Source organism: Hemiscyllium ocellatum, chromosome 31 (genome assembly GCF_020745735.1).
Source record: "Hemiscyllium ocellatum isolate sHemOce1 chromosome 31, sHemOce1.pat.X.cur, whole genome shotgun sequence".
Classification (NCBI taxonomy): Eukaryota; Metazoa; Chordata; class Chondrichthyes; order Orectolobiformes; family Hemiscylliidae; genus Hemiscyllium; species Hemiscyllium ocellatum.
This window is the reverse complement of record NC_083431.1, coordinates 8,611,982-8,639,233: the sequence shown is the minus strand read 5'-3', so window position 1 is coordinate 8,639,233 and position 27,252 is coordinate 8,611,982. Positions and strand designations below refer to the sequence as shown.

Below are 27,252 nucleotides of genomic sequence, written 5' to 3'. Positions count from 1 at the left end.
TCCCATCTGGAAAGAGAATTCAATCCACAAAATGGAAAATCTCATATGTGTAGGTTGTTGAGGGATGGTGCAACAGGTTGTGGGAAATATTGCAACTGAAATGCAACAGGTCTTTATAAAGACCAATGGGTCAGTCCCTCCCACATCTTGCTGGACAATCAATGAGCCCACACCAGCAGCCGGCACTCCTTGTCTGGCTCAGCCCCACACTGCCCTCTAGCACAAAGACGGGGAGGTGCAGCCTCTGCAAGGTACAGAGTCGTGAGTTTCCAAATGAAGGTATACACTAAAATAAGATGAGATCTGTTTAACTAATAAAAAAGAAACATGCTGACCAACAGTGCACTAGTGTATTTGAAAAAAAGCACTGACTGATAAATGCACAGACTCCCATCTGACACTAACAAATACAAATTAGTCAAAGTATGAACAGTATGCATGTAAGGCAATTTGCATATCAGACTGAATTAATTGCATAGAACCTAGCCATGTGACCCAACTAGTCCATGCTAGTGTCTACATTCCACATGAACCTCCTCTCCCCCCTATCAGAAACTCCATCCTTTGCTCCATCCAGTGAAGCTAATTTCCCCTTAGGTTAACCTGCAATGTTCTCCTGACTTGTGGGGAGATGGTCCAATCTGGAGAAGAGTACCAGCTCTTTTAGCATTGATAGGCCCTGATGGAGGCCCAACAGTGGAAGGAGCCAGTGAGAATCCCAGCATCCAACCAACCAGAACTCATGAAACATCAATGTGCAGAAGGGTGTATGGATCCAGCACCTGCCTTTGGGGATTGTGGATTCTGCAGTACTCAGTTCCACATTCTAATGTCTTTCAGGACAAAGACATTTCTCCTGAATACACTATGGTACTTATTGTTGACTAGCTTTTATTATTGGTGGCTTGTCTTGGTTCCACTTACAAGCCCCCATACAGTTTTAAAACCTTCAATCAGGACTCGTCTCAGACTTCGGTTCTTTGGAATTGAGCCCCAGACTGTTTCACCTTTCCTGAAGGGATCCTTTATGTTCTGGTATCATCCTGAGCTTGATTGCAACTCAATGGGAAACCCCAGTGTGGTGCTGCACCAATTCAGAACAATCAGGTGCACTCTAATTGAGAATTACCTTTCCTTTCCAAGTTCCAATCTTACTTTCGGTTTTCCTCTTGTTTTTTTCTCTGCTTTCCCGGGGAGACAGCCGTTTATTCTTCTGCCATTCGCACCTCCTCTAATTACATCTTTTGTCACTTTTTGCCACCTCTTTTGTCATTAATCTCTCCTGCTTTCCATCCAAAAGCAGACTTTTCTCTTTGCTCTAAGAATCATAGAAAGATAATGGCACTTGAGTCTGCACCAGGTAAGAAACGAGCCTCCCAACCTAATCAATCTCATTTGTCAGCATTTGGTCTGTAGGGAGGGGATGGTCTGATGATATTATCCCTCATCTATTAATTCAGAGACCTAGGTTCAAATTCCACCGTAGCAAATAGTGTCATTTCAATTCAATCGCTAACGGAACCATTGTCCGGTAAACCCTATCTGGTTCTCGAATGTCCTTTACAAAGGCAAACCTACATGTGAGTCCAGATCTACAGCAAACTGGTCTGACCTCTGGGCAATTAGGGATGGGCAATAATTGCTGCCTTGGAAAAGCACAGCATGTCAGGCAGCATCCAAGGAGCAGGAGAATCAATGTTTCGAGCGTAAGCCCTTCATTAGAATTCCTGATGAAGGGCTTACACCTGAAACGTCGATTCTCCTGCAACTCGATGCTGCCTGACCTGCTGTGCTTTTCCAGCACCACACTCTCGACTCTGATCTCCAGCATCTGCAGTCCTCACTTTCTCCAATAATTGCTGTCCTGGCCAGTGATACCTACATCCTGTGGATGAAGTTTTAAAAACACTCCAGCTTACAGTACACATACTGACACCTTTTAAAAAATTTGGTTCTTATTAAGTTTCTACTACCTTTTCAGGCAGGGGGTTGCAAAAGCCTACCCACCCACTGGGTGAAAAATTGTCTCCTCATCTCTATTCTAATTTTTCAACTAAAATATTTCAACTAATCACTTTAAATCCATGCCTCCTAGTCACTGATCTCCCAGTCAAGGTCAACCTGCCCTTCCTATCCACTTGATGCACAACCTTCACAAATTTGTGCATGTCTTTTTGCACCCTCCGTCCTCTCCATTGTGCCGGCATAAAACCTTATACATTTCTAACTTTGCCCCGTTTGGATGAAATCTGAAACGTTAACTCTTGCTTCTCTCTCCATGGATGCTGCCAGGTGTTTGCAATATTTTCTGTGTCTCCTGACCCAGTAATGAGCAGCTTGTCAGAGTGCTGCTCAATACAAGCTGGGTGTCCCTCCCCTTGTACAGTGCACTCTGCTGATGTTTAATCCCAGCATTACATCACGCAGACTCCGCACAGCAGGCTGTTCAATCCGAGGATAGTCTCAGAGCTACCAGAACACAAAATACTGTAGACTGAAAGGGAATCTGGAAATACTGGGATTACTAATCAAGTCTGGCAGCATCTGTGGAGAGACAGAGAGAGAGAGAGAAAGACAGAGACAGAGAAAAAGACAGTTAAAGTTTCATCTGAACTGACACATGTTCTGATTCTCTTGATCCACACATGCTACTCAAGACCAGTTGAGTTTCTGTTTCATTGAGAGTTACCATCCCGTTCAGATATCCAACGATTATTGCAGCGAGACAGGTGACAGCAAAATGGAATTGAGGCCACAAATGGACCTGGCCTCATCCAATTGTGATTGATTTTACTGAATTGTGGGGCAGGTTTGACAGGCTGAAAGGAATACTCTGTTCCTATTTATTATGCTGTGTTATACGCTGAGTGGGCAATTTGGACATACGAAGACTGTCAGGGCTCTTATCATTGCAATACTCAGTGACTAGGATTTTGGAGATTAAACCCACTACGGGGGTGGTGGCAGCACAGTGACAATCTCCTTCCAGAGACCCAAGTTAATGCTCTGGAAACGTGGGTTCAAATCTTACCACGGCACATGAATCTTAAATTCAGTTCCGAAATCTGGAATTAAAACCAGTCACAGTAATGGTGACCACATCGATTGTCATAAAAGACTCATTTGGTTTAGGGAAATCTGCTCTCTACCTGGTCTAGCCCATACGTGACTCCAGACCCACAATAATGTGACTGATTGCCCTGTTAAATGCCCTCTGAAGTGGCAAAGCAAGCCACTCAGTTGCAGGGCAATTAGGGATGGGAAACAGCCATACCTCACAAAGCTATACAAAACAAAATCTCTGATCCAGAGACACAAAATCCCAGGCTGATAATTCCATAAAGTTGAAGTATACAGCAACTGGATTTGCATATCAGACTGCAAAATCCGAGCTAACTCAGCAGGTGAAACAGCTGTTCAAGAGTATACCTGAGTAGAAGGAGACACGGTATGGAGAGACAACAGGAGGAGGCTAATATCCAGGCATAAATACCAGTCCAGACTGCCTTACGCACAGAGGAGCCGAACACAGCTGTAACTCTCCAATGAGGTTATTAGTCAGTGGGTAAACCACCATTTCCTCACCAATTCTGTTGTCAAGGTGAAAATAACGAGTCTTAAACCTGCTGTCACCTTGGAAATGATTTATACGCCTGACATTTCAAAGTTGTTTCTAGTGTGCATTCAAAACTATTCCCCAATGATTTGAATTTTTAAAAAATACTAACTCGCCAAAGTGAGTTTAAAATTTGAATAATGGGATCATTGAAATTAAGCAGCTGGAAGAGGCGAGGGCTGGAAGGGATGGTTTTAAATGAAACTCTAAAATAAAAGTTACTGGGTTTACATTTTTTTTAAAAAAGCAAGAAATAAAATATTCGCTGGCAAAGCAAAGCTACAAAACAGCGGCCAGGAGAAACGCGTGTATGTGGGGAAGGGGAGAGATGGATGTGTGCATGGGGAGACTTGGGGGCGCGCCGGGAGCGCGGCGGCGCGCCTGACAGTTCCTCAGGATAAGCGGGGGAGCACCATCATTTGTTCCCTGTCTCTTTTAGGGTGTGGGGACAGGTTTCTGAGAGCGAGCTGCTCCCTCAGTGTTGGGAGGTTACAGGACCCTCAGTCCTCACGGCCGGCCGGGTTCACTGTCCTGGGTAAACCGATACACCCACATTTTCACAACTAAACCCAGGTCATTCCGGGCAAAGCCAGCGAGTTGATGCGAGCATCACTTCTTCATCCCTCTTCTGTGAGCTTACAGGAAAAGCTGCTACCCTACACCACCTCCCCCCCGAAAAAAACCCACCAGGCTCAGACCTCAGGCAACGTGCAACCCAGTACATGAGACAAAATGAAACTTAAATGCAATTTCCACAGACAGACAACAATAAAGGGGGTACCACAGAGAACAAGGGGCGGGCAAATCCAACGCACTCTCTCCGCCCCAGCCCCCGTTAGTTAAAAAACATGGTCAATTTTTTTCGCAAATCAAAAATATCACCCGCTTCCTCCCCCCAATCCCCGACTCCGCCAGGTAAAGAGCAGAAAGCAGCTGTAACATTTACCAGACCGCCTGGAGGAGGTGTCTAACGGTGTGCAGCGACATAAAGAAATCATCGCCTTTCTTCAAAAAAAAACTGTAAGACAAAGGAACAAATTCTGCGATGCAACTTTGACAGCGTCTGGTAACTTCAGCTCCGCTGCCAACCCCTCGGCTCGCAGCCTGGATATTCAGAAATAGCCTTGGGCTTTCCTGTCTAACAGCTAAAAGCAGATTAATCGGTCACTTCCCCAGCCCGGGTCAAACCTGATCCTATCCGATTTAAGTGTTCCAGATAAGCTTCGGTAAACACAGAGGATGCAGTGTGCCTTTTGTTTAGATATTGCTGCTGCGTTCTCTTATTGTTCTCTTTACATGGGAGTTTACACAGCTCCCTCAATTCCTTCTAACCCTTTCTCGGGGTTACTCAGAGCAGCTTTTCAATGTCAAATTCCCGTTTGACCGTGTGACATTTTGCTCGTCAGAGCAGCCCTTGTCTCTTGGGAATTCGGCTTGTTCAGTTACCTGGAGGCATCCTCTTCCAACTGTACTTCACTCGCAATCGCCAGGACCGTTCTCAGGGTCAATTTCATGCTCTCAGCCACTCTCTCCAAGGAACACCTAACCCTCACCACCCCCCCAAACAAAAACCCTGATTTCCAAGAGGAATAAAAGCTTTGTGTAATCACATTCGGCCCAATTTCCGCTTCTAGCCTCAGATTCCCAAGTACTTTGTCTCTTTCTCTCTCACTTTGTAGAGTGTCTGCTATTTATTGCACTTACAGGGTGTTGAGGTTGAGATGGGGAAGGGAGGGGAGGGATGGATGGATGGGGGCAGACACTGGGTCTGGGATGGGGGGTGTTAAGTCAGAATAAGATCGGTACTTAACTATCTGCAGAGATGCTGGAGGCACAGGTCCAAGCACTCGCCCTCCAGCTCCTCCTCGGTGATGTGGTTGGAGACCGGCCGGAGGGGGACAGGGTCTTCCTCGCCGAAGGGGCCCCGGAATTGGCGCAGCAGCAGCTCCAGGAACCTGCGGAAGGCGCTCTCCTCGCTGGCCGACGCTGCCATCGCTTCGCATTCCCGGAGCCCCCCGAGCGGATCCGCAGCAGCAGCAGCAGCCGGCTCAGCCCGGGCAGAGCGGAGCACACAGACAAGACAGAGAGAGAGAGAGAGAGGGGCAGGATCGGGGAGGGCGTGCGCGCTCCCGACACCCCCGGCGTGCGCGCCACACCACCTTCTGCCCACCACCTCCCCCCGCCCCCGTGCATACATACACGCGCCCCATCCACTGCCGCGCGCCCCATCCACTGCCGCGCGCCCCAGTCTAATCCACGTTCGCGTCCATGCCTCTCTTCCTCACAGTGAGCGTGCACGATCTAACCCACAGCATCACACATATACTGTTATGTACATATATGCGTGGGCATGTGCATCGCCCTTATACATGCGTGTGCACATGTACAGTGTTGTACAGTCTCGCCCTCAGACACATGTACGGTCTCCAGCATAGTCACTCGTGTACACTTGTACAGTCGTGCGTATACACTCATGTATACATGTCAGTCTCTGCCACAGACTTGGTTGTACATGTGTACATTCTCACCCACAGACACTATTGCATACATGTACACTCTCACCCAAAGACACACACGTGTACAGTCTTGTCCACACATGCAAGCATGTACAGTCTCACCTAGAGACACACATGTGCATATGTAGTTTCACCATTGACATTCATGTGCCCATGTAGGTCTTGCCCACAGACACATATCTGTGCAGTCTTGCTATTACCCATAGACACATGTGGCAGATGTACAGTCTGCTACATAGACATTCACTACATCTGAATATTCTCACCATGGATATTTGTGGACACATACACAGTCTCCCCTGTAGACACCAGTGTGTATGTGCAGCACCTCCTCCATAGACACATGAACATGGCACCATCTCCACCTCACACAGGCTCGCTCCCTCGTCACTGGCTCTCATAAAAGCTTGACTTTGAAAATTCAAATTAAAAATCAGCTGGTCAGGACACAAGTACAGAGGAATTTGGATATCTGAAATAAAGAAAAACATGTTCTGCAGGTACAAAAAGTGATTAGGAAGGCAAATGAAATATTTGCTGTGTATTGCAAGCAGAGTAAAATATAAAAGTCAGGATGTTTTTCTACAAGTGTACAGAGCATAGTTGAGGTCACGTCTAGCGTAGTGTACAGTCTCGGACTCCCTATATCAGAAAGGACATAATTGCCTAAGAAGCAATTCAGAGAAGGTTCACTTGACTGCTTGCTGGGACCAGGGTGTTTTCTTACTAAGAAAGGGTGGACAGTTTGGGCTTGTACCCGTTAGACTTTCGCAGAACAAGAGGTGATCTTACTGAAATATGTAAGAGTCTGAGGTAAATAAACAACATATAAACGCTTGTGAGACACTAATGGAGAGAGTTGGAGATCTCCTTGTTAGTCATGCTTGATATGAAGTTGCACCCTTTCAAGATACAGACTGGAGACCTGTTCCACCAGGAGAAAAAAGAACCAGCCATGGAAACAGAGAACAGCGTGTGCTTTACCTCTCTCATGCACAGCTAGGGGTGGGAAATGACCAAGGAAGTCTGCACAATTCCTCCCTCCCTCAAGGACATATTAGCTTTCCTTATAAATATATCAATGCTCACAAAAGGGAGAATTAGAGAGGTAATTCCAGAAACAGGCAGCTAACCGATCAAAATGATGGAATAACATGGAATACTCTATGAAGGAATAAGAGCGAAGATACCTTTATAAAGTGTTTGGCCACAGCTTTAGGACATCACAATCGTTAGGTTATTCTTCACTATACCTTAGGTTCAGCCTCCACTCCGTTAGTAACACTTGCATTTCTGAGTCAGAAGGCAGTGAGGTAATGGTCCAGTGCTGTTACTCAGCTGAAAGGCATTCATTCCAATAGTGTTTTCACAACCCTGTAATGTGCTAAAACACTTTAATGCAATTTATCCATTTTAGTCACTTATTCGTGTTGTCATGCAGTGAATGCAGAACCAATTTGTCCATAGCAAATACCCACAAACTTCAATAAACTTATGAACAAATAAACTCTTTTTCTAGTGTTGGTGGAGATATAGATGTCAGCCAGGACACCAAGGAGATGCCACCTGCTCTTCTTTCCAGAGAAGTTGGGCTGTTCGACAGACATTCAGAGTTATAGAGCATGGAAACAGGCCCTTCGGCCCAACTCATCCATGCTGACCAGGTTTCCTAAACTAAACTAGTCCCACTTTCCTGTCTTTGGCCCATATTCCCCTAACCGTCACCCATCCATGTAGCTGTCCAAATGTTTAAATGCTGCAACTGTTCCTGCTTCTATATCTGCCTGAAGGGGCCAATAATTTAGGTATCAACCTCAGATTTATAACTACAAGTTAACAGGTCTGAGATTGAGGTGGACATTGAAACCTCACTCAAACATATGTAACTTTGTCTTAGTATTTTGGACATATGAATCAGGTTACATTTTGGATCAGATGCTGTATGCAAGTATATAAATAGATATCCTAGCCATTCTCTAGTTCATTCCTCAAGACAATGCCTTGACCAATCAGAATCAACCTACCTAGTTTAAAATTCAAGAAATGTTTGGCAGTTAACTGTCAGTCATCATCCAATAGATGCATTCTCCATGACAACACCTGTACCAATCAGATTCCAACAATCACTAACTCTTCATAGAATCCTTACAGTATGGAAGCAGGCCATTCGGCCCAGCAAAAAAATGTTGCTCTCCTCTACTGTGGTAATCTTGGGGATGTCCTGATGTGTGCAGAATTAATGTTTCAAGTCCTGTACGACTCTTCTCGAGAAGTATTGTACTACAATATAAAATTATAATTAGATATTAAACCAAGATTCTCCTCTACCATTCTGGCGCTGTTTAAGATTGCTGTTCCAATGCAACAAGAACACAAAATTCTCCTGGTCAACATTCTTCCTTCACTCACCAACCAGGAGTAGATTCATTGTGTCTTTCATACACAGGATGTTGGCAACACAGAATAGCTGCCTCATTTACCTGCACAGCAGCGACAGCCTCTGCGCTTGTAAAGTAATGTGATGCTTTGAGGCATTCCCACATTGAGAGTAGACACGATCAAAAAACACTAATCATTGAAATGAGAGACGGGGTCGCTGGTTTTGGACTTGATCCAATTGTATCTCATTGAGATCAGGAGGCACATACCTCCACCTGGGAAAGTGAGAATTGAACGCAAATGTACTTTTGTTAAACCTATTGTGACATTTTTATTTAAATATTTATACTCCATTGTTTGGCCACAGCTAAATGTGAATTCAAATAATGGTAATTTGATCACAGTGAGATAGATTGTGATGTTCAGATGACAGCCTGGAGTTTGTGACTGTTAACCCCAGTGTTACTCCCTCATTCAACTAGACAGATTTAAATATAGTCTTTGACTAACAAAAATATATCTCCTACATTATAACAGTCACTAAACCAGAAAAAACTGCCTGGGGACATCATGAAAGGTGTTATAAAAATGCTGCATCTTTTGCAATTAAAATACAAAATGCTTGAAACACTTTGCAGGTCAGGCGATATGTTCAGAGAGGGAAACAAAATTTTACTTACTTACTTAGGGTCTCCAGGGTTTTGGTGATCCGTTGGTGGAGTGTTTGCTCAGATCGCATTGAATGATGGGTAGCTCAATGTTCCGATGTCCTTAACAGTTCAGACCCACAATCTTTCATTGGAACATTTTTCAGGGCCACACTGATAGTATACAGAACACTGATAACCATGAAATCATTGTTGATTGTCAGAGAAATCCATCTGGCTCACTAATGTCCTTCAGGGAAGGAAATTTGCTGCCCTTGTGACTCCAGACTCACAGCAACATTCTTGACTCTTAATTGCCCTCTGACATGGCCCAGCAAGCCACTCAGTTCAAGGACAATTAGGGATCTGCAATGATTGCTAGCCTTGCCGCCAATAACAACCACATCTCATTAAAGAATAAGCTTTCGAAAATTTTGTATGTGGCCTTTCCAGATATTCTGTAAAGTGACAGATGACAGATTTGTTGGACATTTGTTGGAGTATGGTGCTCAGTTTTGGAATGGAGTGTGTATTCCCAATGCCAAGGCAAAGCATCATCATTTGAAAGAGTCATTGTGATTCAACTGACCCCATGATGCAGTTGTGAAAGGAACAGAGCTTTGACAGGCAATTTGGATTCAAGACAGCAGTCAAATCTCAATGAATCACATTAGTGGATGAATATATTGTTTTCCGTTTCTGAAATTTGATGGGGCTACATTTCGGTAGTATATGTTTAATAATTGGTAGAAGTCCTTAGTAAATTGCTACAGAACAGTTCTTTCTGAATTTGATCAGGAATGAACAATCACTCCTGAATCCCCTTTTCTTGTGGAAGGTTATTTGTGCATCACACCTGAAAAGCCATTCCAATGCTAGGCATGAGGGAGAGATGCGATAACCAGTGGTGGTGACAAACACAATTACTTTGGACACAGCACTTTAGGAAAGGGCTTTTGCTCAAAACATTGACTCTCCTGCTCCTCAGATGCTGCCTGACCTGCTGTGCTTTTCCAGCACCACACTCTCGACTTTAGGAAAGATGCCTAGGCTTGGGAAAGAGTGCGAAGGAGGACACCAGGGACTTCAGTGGGCGAGGTGGTGGGGGGAGGAGATTGGAGAAAATCAGACTCGTTCTCCTCAAGACCAGGGTGAAGGCAAAACTTACTAAGAGAGATATTCAAAACAATGAGAAGGATTGGTAAGTGTGAATGTTTCCACAGGTTGTAGGGTCACTAACCAGAGAATGCTGATCTAAGATAGTTGGCAAAAGAAATAAAGATGGAAGAATATGAACATGTATTTTATGTAGTGAGTGCTCTGGAATGTGCTGTGTGAAAAAGTCATGGAAGCAGAATTAGCATTAACTTTCCAAAGGGAATCTGGTAAGTTATTAAATAGGAAATCTATCAATATAATTGTAGGGAAACCAATTGGGTAACTCATACAAAGGGATAGCAGGAGAATGGGGAGGGGGGAGGAAATGGCTTTCATTTGTGTTGTCGGATTCTTTTACACAGCAGCCTGTACTGCATTCTTCAAGTATATTGATTTCAAATAGCCTTAGGTTTATGACACAGCACAGATGAGTAAGAGAGAGTGTTGCGTTAGCAATAATTTATTTTTTCTTGATTCTTAAATCCAATTTGTTCAGGGCTGCACAACAGGCAGTGTTTCATCAAGCAACAACAGACCGCGCTCCAACACTTGTTTTTCTGCCTCGTGTCTCATTTCCTGAAGCAAAGTTCAGACATTTTTTTCTCTTCTCACTAACCCCACTAGAACAAGGCTAGCACAGATTGCCATTGGCTCTCCACACAGCAGCCCCCAGGTTTGCAGCTAACCACTTAACTCCTCACAAGCTCTCACTGTCAACCCAGAGGAAGAGGCAGCTACTGTGGCAGCTGAAGGTTCATGGGATCAAACCCATTTTTAAGCATGTAGTCTGGTGTGCCTTTGAGGGGTATGCGTCGGAGGTGTTCATCCAAGATCTTGCCTGTGCTCTCAGGTTAGAGCGGAAGGCGGTGCTGTAATGGTAATGTCAATGGAATAGCAATCCCAAACCCTTGGCTAGTGCTCTGGGGTCAGGGGTTCAAATCCCACTATGGTGGATGGTGAAATTCAAACTCAATAAAACCTGGAATAGAGAGCCAGTCAAATGGCAGCTATGAAATCACTTTCAATTGTTGTTAAAAGCCATCTGGTTCTTTAATACCTTTTAGGGAAGGGAATCTGCCATCTATATCCAGTCTGGCCTACATATGGTTCCAGACCCACAGCAATGTAGGATATCTGGTAGGCATGGATGAGTTAGACCGTAGGGTCTGTTTGCAAGCTGTAGAACTCTGTGACTCTAACTCAAACAAATATGAAAGATCTGTGGGAGGGGCACTGGGAATGCAATAGGTGGAAGGAGGTGAGGGTGAGGGTGATAGGCCGGAGAGGGGGTGGGGGCGGAGAGGTCGGGAAGAAGATTGCAGGTCAAGAGGGCGGTGCTGAATCTGGGGGTTGGGACGGAGATAAGGTGGGGGGAGGGGAAATGAGGAAGCTGGAGAAATCTACATTCATCCCTTGTGGTTGGAGGGTTCCTAGGTGGAAGATGAGGTGCTCTTCCTCTAGGCATCGTGTGGTCAGGGTCTGGCGACGGAGGGTTTTTCAGTACTCAAATGGCCTCCTTCGTCAAAGACCACAATTTCCCCTCCGACGTTGTCGACAATGCTCTCCACCGCATCTCCTCCATTTCCTGCACCTCCGCACCAGCCCCGCCCCTCCAATCGCCACCTGGACAGAACCCTACTGGCCCTCAACTTCCACCCCACCAACCTCCAGATACATCATATCATCCTCCGTCATTTCCGCCACCTCCAAATAGACCCCACCAGAGATATATTTCCCTCCCCTCCCCAATCAGCGTTCCGGAGAGACCACTCCCTCGTCAGGTCCACACCCCCTACCAACCCAACCTCCACTCCTGGCACCCCTGCAACCGCAAGAAGTGCAAACCTTGCGCCCACACTCCCCCCAAGGCCCCAGCGGATCCTTCTATATCCATCGCAAATTCACCTGCACCTCCACACACATCATTTACTGCATCCGCTGCACCCGATGTGGCCTCCTCTACATCGGGGAGACAGGTCGCCTACTTGCGGAATGTTTCAGGGAACACCTCTGGGACATCCGCACCAACCAACCAACCCGACTGCCCCGTGGCTGAATACTTTAACTCCCCACTCCGCCAAGGACATGCAGGTCCTTGGCCTCCTCTATCGCCAGACCATGGCAATACGACGCCTGGAGGAAGAGCGCCTCATCTTCCACCTAGGAACCCTCCAACCACAAGGGATGAATGTAGATTTCTCCAGCTTCCTCATTTCTCATCTCCCCACCTTATCTCTGTCCCAACCCCCAGATTCAGCACCGTTCTCTTGACTTGCAATCTTCTTCTTGACCTCTCCGCCCCCACCCCCTCTCCGGCCTATCACCCTCACCTCCTTCCATCTATCGCATTCCCAGCACCTCTCCCCCAAATTCCCTCCCCCCATCCTTTATCTCAGCCCGCTTGGCACACCAGCCTCATTCCTGAAGTGGGCCTTATGCCCGAAATGTTGATTCTCCTGTTCCTCGGATGCTGCCTGGCCTGCTGCGTTTTTCCAGCACCAAATTTTTCAACTCTGGTCTCCAGCATCTGCAGTCCTCACTTTTCTCCAAATATGAAAGATCCCATTGCATTAATAGTCAGAGCAGAGAAGCTTCCCCAGTGCCCTGAATACTGCCGATCCCTCACCAAGAATCCCTAAAAAAACAGATCATTTTATGATATATCACATGGGTTGGTTAGCTAAGTTGGTTGGATGGCTTGTTTGTGATCAAGTGATACTAACAGTGTGGGTTCAATTCTTGCTCAGGCTGAGGTTACCAGAAAGGACTCTCCTTCCCAACCTCTCCCCTCGCCCGAGGCGTGGTGACCCTCCGGTTAAACCATCACCAATCACCTCTCTCTAATGAGAGAGCAGCTTCATAGTCACCATAGTCCTCCCAAACTATCATTTTACATCAATCTGATTGCAGCATTTCATACATTACTGAACCGTTACACAACTGTTGTAAAGTACTTTATTGGCTTTGGAATTGTCCAAGATTATAACATAAATCACGCTCTTCGTTAACACTTTCTTCATTTGAACCAGTTGACTCCTTGTTACTGTATAACTCACTGAAGACTCTGCTGTGATCTTATATCATTGATGTCTAAACTATGAGTGCTGTCAGGTCTATACATAGGCACATAAAGATGGTGATTAGACATGGAAATGGGTGAAAAGAGGAACTCACTATTGAAAAATGATGCTCTTCCATTACAATACTCACATAAGGTACTGACAGCATGAGAACTAACTTGGATTCACAACCTCAGAGCACTTTACAGCCAAGAATTACTCCAGAGTGTAGCACTGGAAAAGCACACGGAAAGGAGCCTGGGCTGGAGTAGGTCCAAGACAAGGCTGGCCAGAGAGGGGGGTCTGGGCCGGAGCCCGGAGTGGGAGGTAGTCTGAGCCAGGGCTGGCCAGAGAGAGGAGTCTGGGCGGAGCCCAGAGTGGGAGGCAGTAGGTCTGGCGGGCACAGACTCAGTGAAAAGGACTATAATTCGAGTACTTTTTAAACAAGTTTTATTCCAGTACTTTTTAAAACTTTGTATTCTTATTCTAAATACTTCCTTCTTAACTCTTTCAAATCTGTTATGGACACAAAGTATCTGTACCTAGGTACCCAGTACCGATGATGGTGACATTACAAACGTCTCACTGCACTATTCTATCCTGTTCTGACGGTGCAGCACTCCCTCAGTAGTGCCAGCCTGGATTTTGCACCCAAGTCTTTGAAGCATTCAGCGATGAGGATGGGTTTTAAATGACAAATACTGATGGAGCTTGTGCAGAAATGGATGACCGTGCAGACTGCAGGAAGTGTACAGGAACACTGGGAGAAAAAACAAACACTTACATAAGTGGGAGAGTGGTAGTTCCAAAATGCATTTACTTAAAACGAGGACAAACAGGAGAGAGAAATGAACAATCACCTCACAACAGTACAGCAACTCAAATCCAGAAAGGTGGCAAAAGTCCTTCAACAAGTGACTTTCAAATTCGGTGCGATTCTGGAGTCTTTAAACGGTTGATGATGAGTTTGACTCTTGTTGGAAATGAATAATGACCATAGATGGGTGTGAAGATTGAAGTGGGGTTCACTGTTTAAAGTCTCTGATACTGGGTCCAAGGGAAGTCCTGGATTTCACTGGTAATTGCTGTTCTGTGACTCTTGACTGTAATGGGGCTGAGGTAGGGAACTCAGTAATGAGGGGTTCAGCCAGTAGGACTTGGTGGCTCTGAACTCTTTGGAAAGTCACTCACAATTGGGTTCCCACAGTATCTCTGAAATCCACTCGTTGAAGTGGGAAGCTCTCCAGTCTCTGTGTCACTCTCTGTCACCATCATCATCGTTCCTTGGACGTTTACGTGGGTTGTCTCCATTGTTGAGTGATGGTGAAACCAGCTCTGATGACTGGACATCCCGAAAACCAAGCCTCTGAAAATAAAACAATGGAGAGGAGGGACAGTAATGAAGTAAATCTAGCTCCAAGATTGCAAACCCTCGAACAAAGAAAGCTGTTTATTTCTGAAGATGATTCAAATGTTAACGCTATTTCTGTCTGCACAGATGCTGCCAGATCTGCTGAGTTTCTCCAGTGTTTAGCTGTTTATGTCAGATTTCCATTATCTGCAGTATTTTGATTTTATTATAACCTGGTTGTTGGCAATTTTTCCTCAAATCTTAGTTTCTCTTCCCATTGACATTGTAATTATTCCCCCAAACACGGTATTGATCAACTCTTGTTCCTCTCATCTTCACCCCCATCGCAAACTCTCATATTGCAAACCACTTCAATCCTTCTCCTTCCTCAGCCACCAATATGATTCCAGAACTAGTAGTACTTGATGCAGAGATATAGATTGATACGGCATGGAAACAGTCCCCTCAGTCCAAATAGTCTATGCTGTCTGTAATCCCGAGCTAAACTATTCAACCTGCCTGCTCTTGGCCAATATCCCTCCAAGTACTTCATACATCCATACATCCGCTAGCATCGACATCACTCACCTACATTTGTATAATAAAAAAAGTCATTGGAATATTTAAAAACAGTCACGGTACTCACGGTAATCTGGTATGGTACAGTCGCTTCTTTCTGACTTGGGGATTTGTAGAGGGAGGCAAACCTACAGAGAGAGAGAGAGAGAGAGAGAGAGAGAGAGAGAGAGAGAAATCCATCAACTCTAGGAGAAAGGTCTTTGAAAATACAGCTGATCACTTGACTGACAGATCCTGGTTACTGCTAGAAGGGCCATGCTCACAGTATTGGCCTCAGACAGGAATACGTAAGGGAGAAGTGTCGTCTCTCGCTGTGCTATGTAAAGCTGCCGCAGAAGTTAAAGCACTGACTTTCAACTTTTATTCTTTGAAGTTCAGCATTGACACCACAGTTTTAGCCAATGAGTGGCATGGTGGGGCAGTTCAGCGGTTAGCACTGCTGCCTCACAGCGTCAGGGACCTGGGTTCGATTCCAGCCTTGGGGGCCTGTCTGTGTGGAGTTTGTACCTTCTGCCCTGCATGGGTTTCCTCCGGGTGCTCCTGTTTCCTCCCACAAGCCAAAAGATGTGCAGGTTGGGTGGATTAGCCAGGCTAAATGCGGGATTACAGGTGGGATATTCTTAGAAGGGTTGGCTCAGATTTGATGGGCTGAATGGCCGCTATCTATATTGGGATTCTATGAAATGAAGACAGGGTGTGACCTATAGTATACAGTGGATCTATTCAGAGAACTGCTGCAAATGTAGTTCATCATCAGAACTACAACAAACTCTCAGTAAAAGCAGGCTGATCTCCTGAGTGACACGCAGTAGCTGGAGCAGACTTACACAATCTGAATTCAGTCCATGAAATCAAACCCAGTCACTGCCAACAGAGCTCAGTGGTGACTCAGCCAGTGATTATCACCCTAACTGGTAAAGGTGATGTCACTACATCCTTTACTTTTAGCTGGAATTAGTGGAGATTTCAAGACGGAGATTGTTTAATTTTCTTTCCAAAATGCAAGTTAAGGATTTCAAGGGAATTGGAGCAAATGCAGTTGCAATCAGTAATACTGAATGTTGCAAATGTCCTGAGTTGCCTCCTCTTGTGGCTCAGTAATTATACAAAGCAATGTTAATACATTTGTATGTGGTGGGATCAGTACACGGTGCATAACTGCCTCATTCCAGCATCTGCAGTCATTGTTTTTACCTCCTTAAAACAACAGCTAAAAGGTGGCACCAGTAATGGTTCAGATCAAGTTAGGAATGGACAAAATCTGGCTCTCCCAGCTGAGAACTGAAAACATCAATTGACAAGCACAGGCTGATGGACATTCACACTGTGTCTCCGTTATTCAATCAAGACGTACTCTTCACCCAAAGACCAGTTGGAATCTTTATAACACAGTCCTTTGTAAGTTAACTGAGGCTGGGGTCAACGGAAAATTACAAAACTAAGGTTGATAGATTTTTGCTGGTGAAGAATTAAGATTAGGTTAGATTAGATTCCCTACAGTGAGGAAACAGGCCCTTTGGCCCAACAAGTCCACACCGACCCTCTGAAGAGTAAACCACCCAGACCCATTCCCCTACATTTACCCCTGACTAATGCATCTAACACTACTGGCAACTTAGCATGGCCAATTCACCCTGACCTGCACATCTTTGGACTGTGGGAGGAAACCGGAGCACCTGTAGGAAACCCACGCAGACACAGGGAGAATGTGCAAACTCCACACAGAGTTGCCCGAGGAGGGAATTGAACCGTAAAGTATCGAGTGTTAAGTAATCAAGGCAGGCAAATGGGGTTAGCATACAGATGGAATTGAATATCACAAGATCATTGAAGCCCTCCAGTGTAGAAGCAGGCCATTCGGCCCATCGAGTCCACATCCTCCAAACAGCATCCCAACCAGACACAGCTCCTACCCTGCATCTAACCTGGCTAATTCACTTAGCCTGCACATCTGTGGACACTGGGCAATTTAATGTGGTCAATCCACCAAACCTGCACACCTTTTGGACTGTGGGAGGAAACCCGTGCAGGGAGAATGTACAAACTCCACAAAGACAGTTGCCGAGACTGGAATTGAACCTGGGTCCCTGGTGCTGTGAGGTAGCAATGCTAACCACTGAACCACTATGTTCCCCAAAATACGAACGTAATAGAGGCTCAAGAAGCTGAATGACCAACTCCTGTTCCCGTAAAACATTCCAACAACGAACAGATTGTTTCAAATGCAATTCTAACTGGTAGAATAGTTTTTGATGAGTGACCATTTTCTTGAAGTGCGACATTAGATGTGTCCCAGTGAATAATGTTCTTTGGGGAAGGAAATCTGCCTCTCTGACTCCAGACCCACACCACCTAGTAGATTATTTCCAAGGTAACTAGGTAGAGGTTATAAATATCAACTTTGCCAATGCAGATCACACCCAAAGAATGCATTAAAACAGAATATTCTTCCCCTTTTACCAGACATGGACATCATCAGTAAGACCTTCATTTGCTGCCCATCCCTAATTGCCCCTTGACGTGAGTAGCTGTTAAGAGTTGATCATGTTGTTGTGGGGCTTAAGTCACATGCAGGCCAGACCAGGTAAGGACGGCAGATTTCCTTTCCTAAAGGGCATTAATAAATCAGGTGCATTTCCAGAGCAGTCAATTGTATGTTCATGGTCACCATTACAGAGACTGGTTTTATATTCCAGATTTGTTTTTCTTTTCCTTTTTTCATATCTCTGTATTAATATAATGAGGTCAGCCAGGTGGCCCTCATAGAATAGGAGATCCCTGATTGGGGCTGTTAATCAGATCTGGCTGACAAATATAACAAGAGTGTTCCAACTCTATCCCTGCTCTCCCCTTCACTGTTTGATCACACAGCATTGCCCTTTGATGTGAAAGGCACTGCTTGTCACAGACCACTCGGGTGTTTTCCTATCTTCCTGGTGGTGGAAATTGAATAAAGGTTTGTGCACTTTGTGTCTCTCACTGTGTCTCACACCTGCACACACACACACCATGGATGCTGGGGAAAAAAATAAGCACTACCGCAGTTAGGCAGTAGTGTGGGGGTTAAAAAAAGGGAAAAAAATAAACAGAAGATTCCGCCTTCACTGTTTGATCACACAGCAAAAAAAAACAAGGGATTTGGCCATCCGGGTGTTTTCCTATCTTCCTGCTGGTAAAAAAAACAAGAGTGTCAAAGATTTTGTTCACTCAGAGAACTGGCTCTGAAGAAGCTGGATCAGTGTTAAAAACTCTCCACATGTAAATAAAGGATGACTTGGTGATGGGCTCCAGCCTCTATGGAGTTATTTCAATATTCAGAAGTGCTCTTACACACAGCTGAACGGTTTTATTTTCACCGTGGTATTCTTTCAACTAATAATGACTACAAGTAATATATTGCAGATTTATTGATTGAATTTAAATTTCATCAGCTACTGAGGTGGGAATTGAATCCATGTCCCCTTAGCATTAGGCTCGGTCTCTCAATGATAAGACTAATGACATTTCCTCTCATCTTCACTTTATTTCTCTGTATGATTTACTGATTTCAGAACGGATCATTCTATGCCGTTACTGAAACCAAATGCAGAGATTTGACATGCAGTTAACAGAGGCTTACAGGTTTATAGTCCCTCATTACATTGAAGATTGTAGAAAGTGGGTTCAAAGGTCCAATCACCTCACCTTGGAGCGGGAGGGTAATGCACACAGCGGTTACCCTGCTGTCCCCTGTATTACTCAGACCTTTGACCCCTTACCCTCAATTGACCTCTTACCTCAGCTTTCCCTCCCAGCGTAGAATTAAGCGGATGGTGGCTGCATGACCCCAGCTCTCACCTGAACAAAATAAACAATCACATTAAGCAGCAGAAGCAGTTGGGAGCCAGAAGTGCTTTGGGGAGGATCTTCTTCTACAGAGAGGCCAAACCCAGTTAATACGATCACTTCCACTCAATCCATATGTGAGAATGAGCTTCTGTACTTATTACTTCAACTATCTGCATCACACTGTGCTTAGCTTCCTTACATCATTTAACCTCAACATAAGTTCGAAAAACAGTGCCTCATTGTTGATTACTTTGTGACCTTCTGGAATTAACATTAGGCTGCACACTTTCAGATCATAATCTAGTGATTCCCAAACCTTTTCTCTCTCTGAGCCCACCTTGAGGTTTGAATATTGTTGTGAACTGATCTGCCGGCTCCACATCCCTGTCTAACCCCCAAGAGCCTTTCTAATGAGTATCTATCTCCCTCTGACTTAGAAACAGTCAATGACTCTGCTTCCAGCACCTTTGCAGCAAGTGTCTTCCAAAGATTCATGACCATCTAAAAGAAAACAAATCCTCATAATCTGTCTCTTAAATTGGCGACTCCAATTTTGGAAAGGGTAGATCATTTAGGTCTGGGATGAGGAGGAGTTGTTTCATTTGGAGGATGATGAATTTTCAGAATTGTCTGCCCCAGAGGGCAGTGGAGGTTCAGTCACTGAGTAAACTCAAGATAGAGGGCTCAGGGGATAGGGTAAGAAGTGGTGCTGATGTAGAAGGTGTGGTGGTGATCTGGTTGAATGGCACAGCAGGTTTGATGGGCTGAATGGCTTACTCCTGCCCTCAATTTCACCTGGAACAGTTGAAGGTGAACAAGGAAAAGCACTTTACAAGATGGAAATGGGAGAAGTCAGCAAGGATTTAACGCTCTGAGTTGATTAATAATATTAGAAACTATCACATTCTGTACAATGTGGGATGCCTTTTTAACATACCCACTATGTAGTGCTACCCAAATGAAATGTGGACTATTTCTGTGCACTGACGGCCTTTTAACAGGTTGTAAAGGTGAATACTGGCAAACTTAGACAGAACCAAGGTTAGGAAGGTGAAGAATGGTGACCTAAGGTGGCTGTAAGCTCATTTGACTGCAAGACAAAAGTACCTGCTGTGACCAGTAGTCTTTGAATTCTCATGCTGGCCAGGCAGCATCTCAGGAATAGAGAATTCGACGTTTCGAGCATAAAGGGCTTATGCTCGAAACGTCAAATTCTCTATTCCTGAGATGCTGCCTGGCCTGCTGTGCTTTGACCAGCAACACATTTGCAGCTGTGATCTCCAGCATCTGCAGACCTCACTTTTTACTCTTTGAATTCTCATGTGTTGGTTGTCGAGTATGTAACATTAACTATTCTTAGAAGAAAGTGAGGACTGCAGATGCTGAAGATCAGAGTCGAAAAGAGTGTGGTGCTGGAAAAGTACAGCTGGTCAGGCAGCATCTGAGGAGCAGGAGAGTCAACGTTTTGGGCATAAGCTCTTCATCAGGAATTCCAGATGAAGGGCTTATGCCCAAAACATCGGCTCTCCTGCTAGTCGGATGCTGCCTAACCAGCGGTGCTTCATTTCAATTCCATTCTGCTGTAGTGTTGCAACGATGGTCAACACGATCTGGAATAACAATGTCTTGTTTTCCACTTGTGCGCTCTACAGCATCCAGAGTTTCACAACCTCAGAGCATGACCTTTGCCCTCCAGTTTCTTACATCCAATCCCCGATTTGTTGACTTTACTCTCAGCAGAGTGGAACCATTTGCTCCTTTACACACCATTTCATGTTGAGAATGGAATAGTGTAGGTTAGATGGGCTTCAGATTGGTTCCATAGGTCGAGGGCCTGTACTGCGCTGTATCACCACCACTCTCACTGCCTTTGTCTTTAGCTCTGAGCACCCTTACAATCTGTTCCACTCACTCCTCTTTGCCTTCTATCTGCAGCATAAATAACCACTATTTTCCAATCCCTTACAATTCTGAAGAACAGTCATATCTGACTCAAAACATTAACTCTATATACATACAAAGAAAAAGGGTAGGCCACTTGGCCCTTCGAGGGCTGTTCCAACATTCAGTAAGAGCATGGTTGACCAAATTTCTTCCTTAACTCTGCATTTAAGTTTAACCCCCAATAATCTTACAGCCCCTTGGTCATCAATAATCCATCTCTCTTTGACTTAAAAATATTTAAAGATTCTGCATCCATTGCCTTTAGAAGAAGGGAATTATAAAGACTTATAACCTTCTGAGAAAACAAATCTCAGAACTGACTCAAAGGTAAAAGACAGAGGGTGGTGGTGGAGGGTTGCTTTTCACACTGGAGGCCTGTGACCAGTGGAGTGCCACAAGGATCAGTGCTGGGTCCTCTGCTTTTCATCATTTATATAAATGATTTGGATGTGAGCATTACAGGTATAGTTAGTAAGTTTGCAGATGACACCAAAATTGGAGGTGCAGTGGATAGTGAAGAAAGTTACCTCATGTTACAACAGGATCTGGATCAGGTGGGCCAATGGGCTGAGAAGTGGCAGATGGAGTTTAATTCAGATAAATGTAAGGAGCTACATTTTGGGAAAGCAAATCTTAACAGGATTTAGGCACTTAATGGTAAGGTCCTAGGGAGCGTTGCTGAACGAAGAGACCTTGGTTCATAGCTCCTTGAAAGTGCAGGTTCATAGCTCCTTGAAAGTGGAGCCGCAGGTAGATAGGATAGTGAAGAAGGCGTTTGGTATGCTTTCATTTATTGGTCAGAGTATTGAGGTCATTTTGCGGCTGTACAGGACATTGGTTAGGCCACTGTTGAAAGGCTGAGGGGTGACCTTATGATTTTATAAACCTCTATAAGGGGCATGAATAGGACAAATAGACAAAGTATTTTCCCTAGGGTGGGGCAGTCCAGAACTAGAGGGCATAGGTTTAGGGTGAGAGGGGAAAGTTATAAAAGAGACCTAAGGGACAACCTTTTCACACAGAGGGTGGTGTGTGTATGGAATGAGCTGCCAGAGGAAGTGGTGGAGGCTGGTACAATTGTAATATTTAAAATATATTTGGATGGGTATGTGAATAGGAAGAGTTTGGAGGGATATGGTCCGAGTGCTGGCAGGTGGGACTGGATTTGGTTGGGATATCTGGTCGGCATGGACGGGTTAGACTGAAGGGTCTGTTTCCATGCTGTACATCCCTATGACTATTACTCTAAATGCCTCCTTATCTCTGCCTAAATGGGTTTTCCCTTATTTTAAGACTAGTTTCTCCTACATGAGGAAACATCCTTTCAGCATCAAGTCCTTTCAAGTCTGCTCAGGATCAACTCCATTCCCCTCTCCTCAGAAGCTACCAGACCTGTTGAGTTTCTCCAGCACTTTATGTTCCTATTTATGAAGTAAAAGACTCTTTTTTTTTCCCAATAAAATTATGCCAAGACTCAAAATTGTGACCAGCCTTCCTTACGAAGGAAACAATGAGTCTCACCGAGAGCAGGGACCAATGAGGACTGGACCTGTCCAAACCGCGTGGTCATCTGGTTTGTCAAAACCACCTGAAGAGGAGAGAGGTTTCACAGTTAATGCTGAGCTCTGAAGCTGCTCCAGGGAGAAACAAGCAACAGACGTCTCCTCATTGGAAAATGTAAAGCTGCTTTAATCATTGGAATAATCAGGCATTAGAACCTGATTGGAGTTTAGGAGCCATTCCGGCAGAATGCCAGAAGAAATTATTGGAGAATATGCTAAACCCGTAAAAGGGCAGAGGCCAGTCCTGTTCCAGAGCTGGGTCCAGATCCAATGCACAATCCAATCCACTCCATCCCAGTTCTAATGCACAGTCCAATCTACTCCATCCCAGATCCAATGCACAGTCCAATCCACTCCATCCCAGTTCCAATGCACAGTCCAATCCACTCCATCCCAGTTCCAATGCACAGTCCATTCTACTCCATCTCAAATCCGAAGCACAGTCCAATCTACTCCATCCCAGATCCGAAGCACAGTCCAATCTACTCCATCCCAGATCCAATGCACAGTCCAATCTACTCCATCCCAGATCCAAAACAAGACAAGGTCAGGTGAAACAAGGTCCAGTCTGCTCTGATCTGGCTTGCTATGAAAGTAAGTGTCGTCACCAGTCCGTCCAGGCGTAGGGTTGTGTTAAGTTGTTTGGCAAAGCTCAGTCCAGTCCGATGGTAGGGCAGAATATGTTAAGCCGTGTCCAATCCAATCACAAAGCTACACTGAGCTCCAGTTAGTGTGGTCTGTCCAGTTGCTCACATTCCAGTTGCAGAGTATAGCCGTGTCAGGTTTTACTCACCGCCACATTGTGCTCATTGGCCATGCTGATGAGCTGCTGTGCCAGTCCGTTCAGGAGGCGGGTCCGCAATGATAGGTCATCCAGGTTGTGGCGGAATGGGAATGCAATGCTGTCAATCACCACAATGCGCACCTGGTAAACAGGGAACGGGGTTTAGCTCAACAGTATAAACCCACAAGATCATAGGATCGGAGTAGGCCATTCAACCTTTTGAACCTGCTTGACCTTTTCTATAAGATCATGGTGAATGTGAAGTGGCCTCGGCTCCACATTCCTGCCTGCCCTCCATAATCCTGAACTCCCTTGCCAATCACTCCACTGCTCTCTGGGGAAAGCAATTCCAAACACTGAAGGGTGCAGCCCAGAAATGGCCACAATACTGCAGCTGGAGCCTAACTAGTGTTAAAGGTAAAGGTCTGCATTTATATTGCTCCTTTCACGACCACTTAACATCACAAAGCACCTCACTCTCAAAGCATGGGACTTTTCTTAATGTAGCCAGCAATGTGAAACTGATCAGATGGTTTGTTTTTGGTGTGTGATGTTGATTGAGGATTAACTGTTAACCAGGGCACTGCAGCCAGTTACCATGCTCTTGTTTAAAGGAGTCCCATGGGCGCTTTTCCATTCACTAAGTGGGGAAAAGTTTAACATTTCACCTGAAGACACCTGACAGTGCAGCATTCCCTCAATGTAGCACTGGGAATTTCAGCACAAATTTATAAACATATGCTCCTTTCTATTGTACACCATGCTTCAATTAATAATACTAATGATCCTGTATGTTCTTTCATAATCTGTAGTTATAACTGTACAGTACTTAGATTAGATTAGAATCCCTACGGAGTGGAAACAGGCCCTTTGGCCCAACAAGTCCACACCGCCCTCCGAACAGTAACCCACCCAGACCCATTTCCCTCTGACTAATGCGCCTAACACAATGGGCAATTTAGCATGGCCAATCCACCCTAACCTGCACATTCTTTGGATTGTGGGAGGAAACCGGAGCACCCGGAGGAAACCCACGCAGACACAGGGAGAATGAGCAAGCTCCACACAGACAGTTGCCCGATGCTGGAATCAAACCCAGGTCCCTGGCGGTGTGAGGCGGCAGTGCTAACCACTGTGCCACCGTACTACAGAAGCATCATAGTCAATCGCAACCCACACCTGGCAAGTACTTCTTGTACAGAGCAATCAGTATCTGGTGGATTGATACAATGATTGCTGTGTCAATTCAACGCAGCATTTCCTGACTTTGTTCGGCACAAGTTGATTAAGTTGTTGCAAGAAAAGTTCTCTCAACTTCTGTCTGCAACTCCAACCTCATCACAGCTGCAGTGCACTGCTCCATCTAGTGGGCTCACTGTGAATTTCAATTAGTGATTAGATTAGATTAGATTACTTGGAATCAATTTAGGTAAAAGGGCAGTACAGAGAGATCTGGGTGTTCTTGTACACCAGTCAATGAAGGCAAACATGCAGGTACAGCAAGTAATGAAGGCAGCTAATACATGCTGGCCTTCATAACAAGAGGAATTGAATATAGAAGCAAAGAGGTGCTTCTGCAGCTGTACAGGGCCCTGGTGAGACCACACCTGGAGTACTGTGTGCAATTCTGGTCTCCAAATTTGAGGAAAGACATTCTGGCTCTTGAGGGAGTGCAGCATAGGTTCACGAGGTCAATTCCTGGAATGGCGGGACTACCTTACACTGAAACACTGAAGCGACTGGGCTTGTATACCCTTGAGTTTAGAACACTCAGAGGGGATCTGATTGAGACATATAAGATTATGAAAGGATTGGACACTCTGGCAGCAGGAAACATGTTTCCACTGATGGGTGAGTGCCAAACCAGAGGACACAGCTTAAAAATACGGGGTAGACCATTTAGGACAGAGATGAGGAGAAACTTCTTCACCCAGACAGTGGTGGCTGTGTGAAATGCTCTGCCCCAAAGGGCAGTGAGTGGAGGCCCAGTCTATGGATTCATTTAAGAAAGAGTTGGATAGAGCTCTCAAGGATAGTGGAATCAAGGGTTATGGACATAAGGGAGGAAGAGGATACTAATTAGGAATGATTAGCCATGATCATATTGAATGGCAGTGCAGGCTCGAAGGGCTGAATGGCCTATTCCTGCACCTATTGTCTACTTACAGTCTGGAAACAGACCCTTCGGCCCAACAAGTCCACAACGACCCACCAAAGCGCAACCCACCCATTCCCCTACATTTACCCCTTTACCTAACACAACGGTCAATTTAGCGTAGCCAATTCACCTAACCTGCACATCTTTGGACTGTGCACCCGGAGGAAACCCACGCAGACATGGGGAGAATGTGCAAACTCCACACAGTCAGTCACCTGAGTCGGGAACTGAACCCGGGTCTCTGGCACTGTGAGGCAGCAGTGCTAACCACTGTGCTACCGTGCCGCCCTCTGTAGGTTACAGTGCTGCAAATGGTGAGTATTGCGTATTCCAGGGGAAAGTGACGACTGCAGATGCTGGAGAACAGAGTCAAAAAGTGTGGTGCTGGAAAAGCACAGCAGATCAGGCAGCACTTGAGGAGCAGGAGAGTCGACGTTTCAGGCATAAGGCCTTCAGGAATGATGAAGGGCTTCTGCCCGAAACATCGAGTCTCCTGCTCCTCAGATGCTGCCTGGCCTGCTGTGTTTTTCCAGCGGCACACTATTGTATATTCCAGCCAACTGCAAACTTACACCGACTTCAAGGGGGTCAAGTTAGCTCAGTTGGCTGGATGGCTGGCTTGCGATGGGTTTAAGTCCTGCACCAACTGAGGCGACCATTAAGGCCCTGCCATCTCAACCTCTTCCCTGGCCGGAGGTACAGTGAGCCTCAAGTTAATTCATCACCGGTCGTCTTCCCAATGAAACAGCAGCCCTAAGGTCTTCTGGGAGTATGGCAACTTGATTTACTCATTCATTCTACATTTACAAGTTTGGTGAGTGATTTATAATTTAAGGATTCTTGTGGTAGTGTCCCTACCTCAGAGGCAATAGGCCCAGGTTCAAGCCCCACCTGTTCCAGAGGTGTGTAATAATGTCTTTGAACAGATTGCTTAGAAATGTGTCTATATTTACATTGAAGGCATCTCAGAGAATGTTTACTTGGCTGATGTCTGGAGTGAGGGGGGTTGTCTAATGGGGAATGCTTAGGCAGGATGGGCCTGCACTCACTACACTCTATGACTCTATTGGCAAGTGGGACTAGATTAATTTAATGATATCTGGTCAGCATGGAAGAGTTGGACTGAAGGGTCTGTTTCCGTGCTGTACATCGCTATGACTCTATGATTAATTTACACAAACGATTGGTGATCATGTTGAAACATGAAAGATTCTGGGGAGTTTGATAGGGTGAGAGAATGCAGGGGTATCTAGGACGAGGGGAAACAGTTTCAGAGTAAGGCATCCTCCAGTTAGGACAAAAATGAGGCAGAATTTCTCTTTTTTCAGAGGGTCATTAAACTTGGGAATTCTGTGGCCCAGACAGCAGCAGAGATTGGGGCCAATGAATACATGATGTGATCACTGACACCAACAATCATCGATGACAGTGCATGCTCACTGTAGACATGTCCTAACTTCTCAGGACAGGTCTACAGACAGTGGCTCTCAGACACTCAGCCACTCTCAGACAACAACTCACCAGGACAAAGGACCCGGTACCCAGCATGAGAAAAACCAACGTAGTGTACAAAATCCCATGCAAGGACTGCACAAAACACTACATTGGACAAACAGGAAGACAGCTAATGATCCGCATCCATGAACACCAACTAGCCACGAAACGACACGA

General features: G+C 45.3%; 2 protein-coding genes across 2 annotated transcripts in view; both read right to left on the bottom strand.

Annotated features, from left to right (window-relative positions):
• Window positions 1-5,742, bottom strand: part of ppm1e (protein phosphatase, Mg2+/Mn2+ dependent, 1E) — a 132,294-nt gene extending 126,552 nt beyond the window's left edge. The window contains exon 1 of the mRNA XM_060848225.1: window positions 5,428-5,742. Coding sequence (XP_060704208.1) covers window positions 5,428-5,609 — 182 coding nt within the window. The 5' untranslated portion in view covers window positions 5,610-5,742. The remainder of the gene's footprint in view (window positions 1-5,427) is intronic.
• Window positions 5,743-14,174: 8,432 nt separating this feature from the next.
• rad51c (RAD51 paralog C) overlaps window positions 14,175-27,252 on the bottom strand; it is a 33,611-nt gene continuing 20,533 nt past the window's right edge. Inside the window, exons 5-9 of the mRNA XM_060848034.1 lie at window positions 23,433-23,564; window positions 22,599-22,665; window positions 19,082-19,142; window positions 15,373-15,433; window positions 14,175-14,741 (exon numbers count right to left, since the gene is read on the bottom strand). Coding sequence (XP_060704017.1) covers window positions 14,631-14,741; window positions 15,373-15,433; window positions 19,082-19,142; window positions 22,599-22,665; window positions 23,433-23,564 — 432 coding nt within the window. The 3' untranslated portion in view covers window positions 14,175-14,630. The remainder of the gene's footprint in view (window positions 14,742-15,372; window positions 15,434-19,081; window positions 19,143-22,598; window positions 22,666-23,432; window positions 23,565-27,252) is intronic.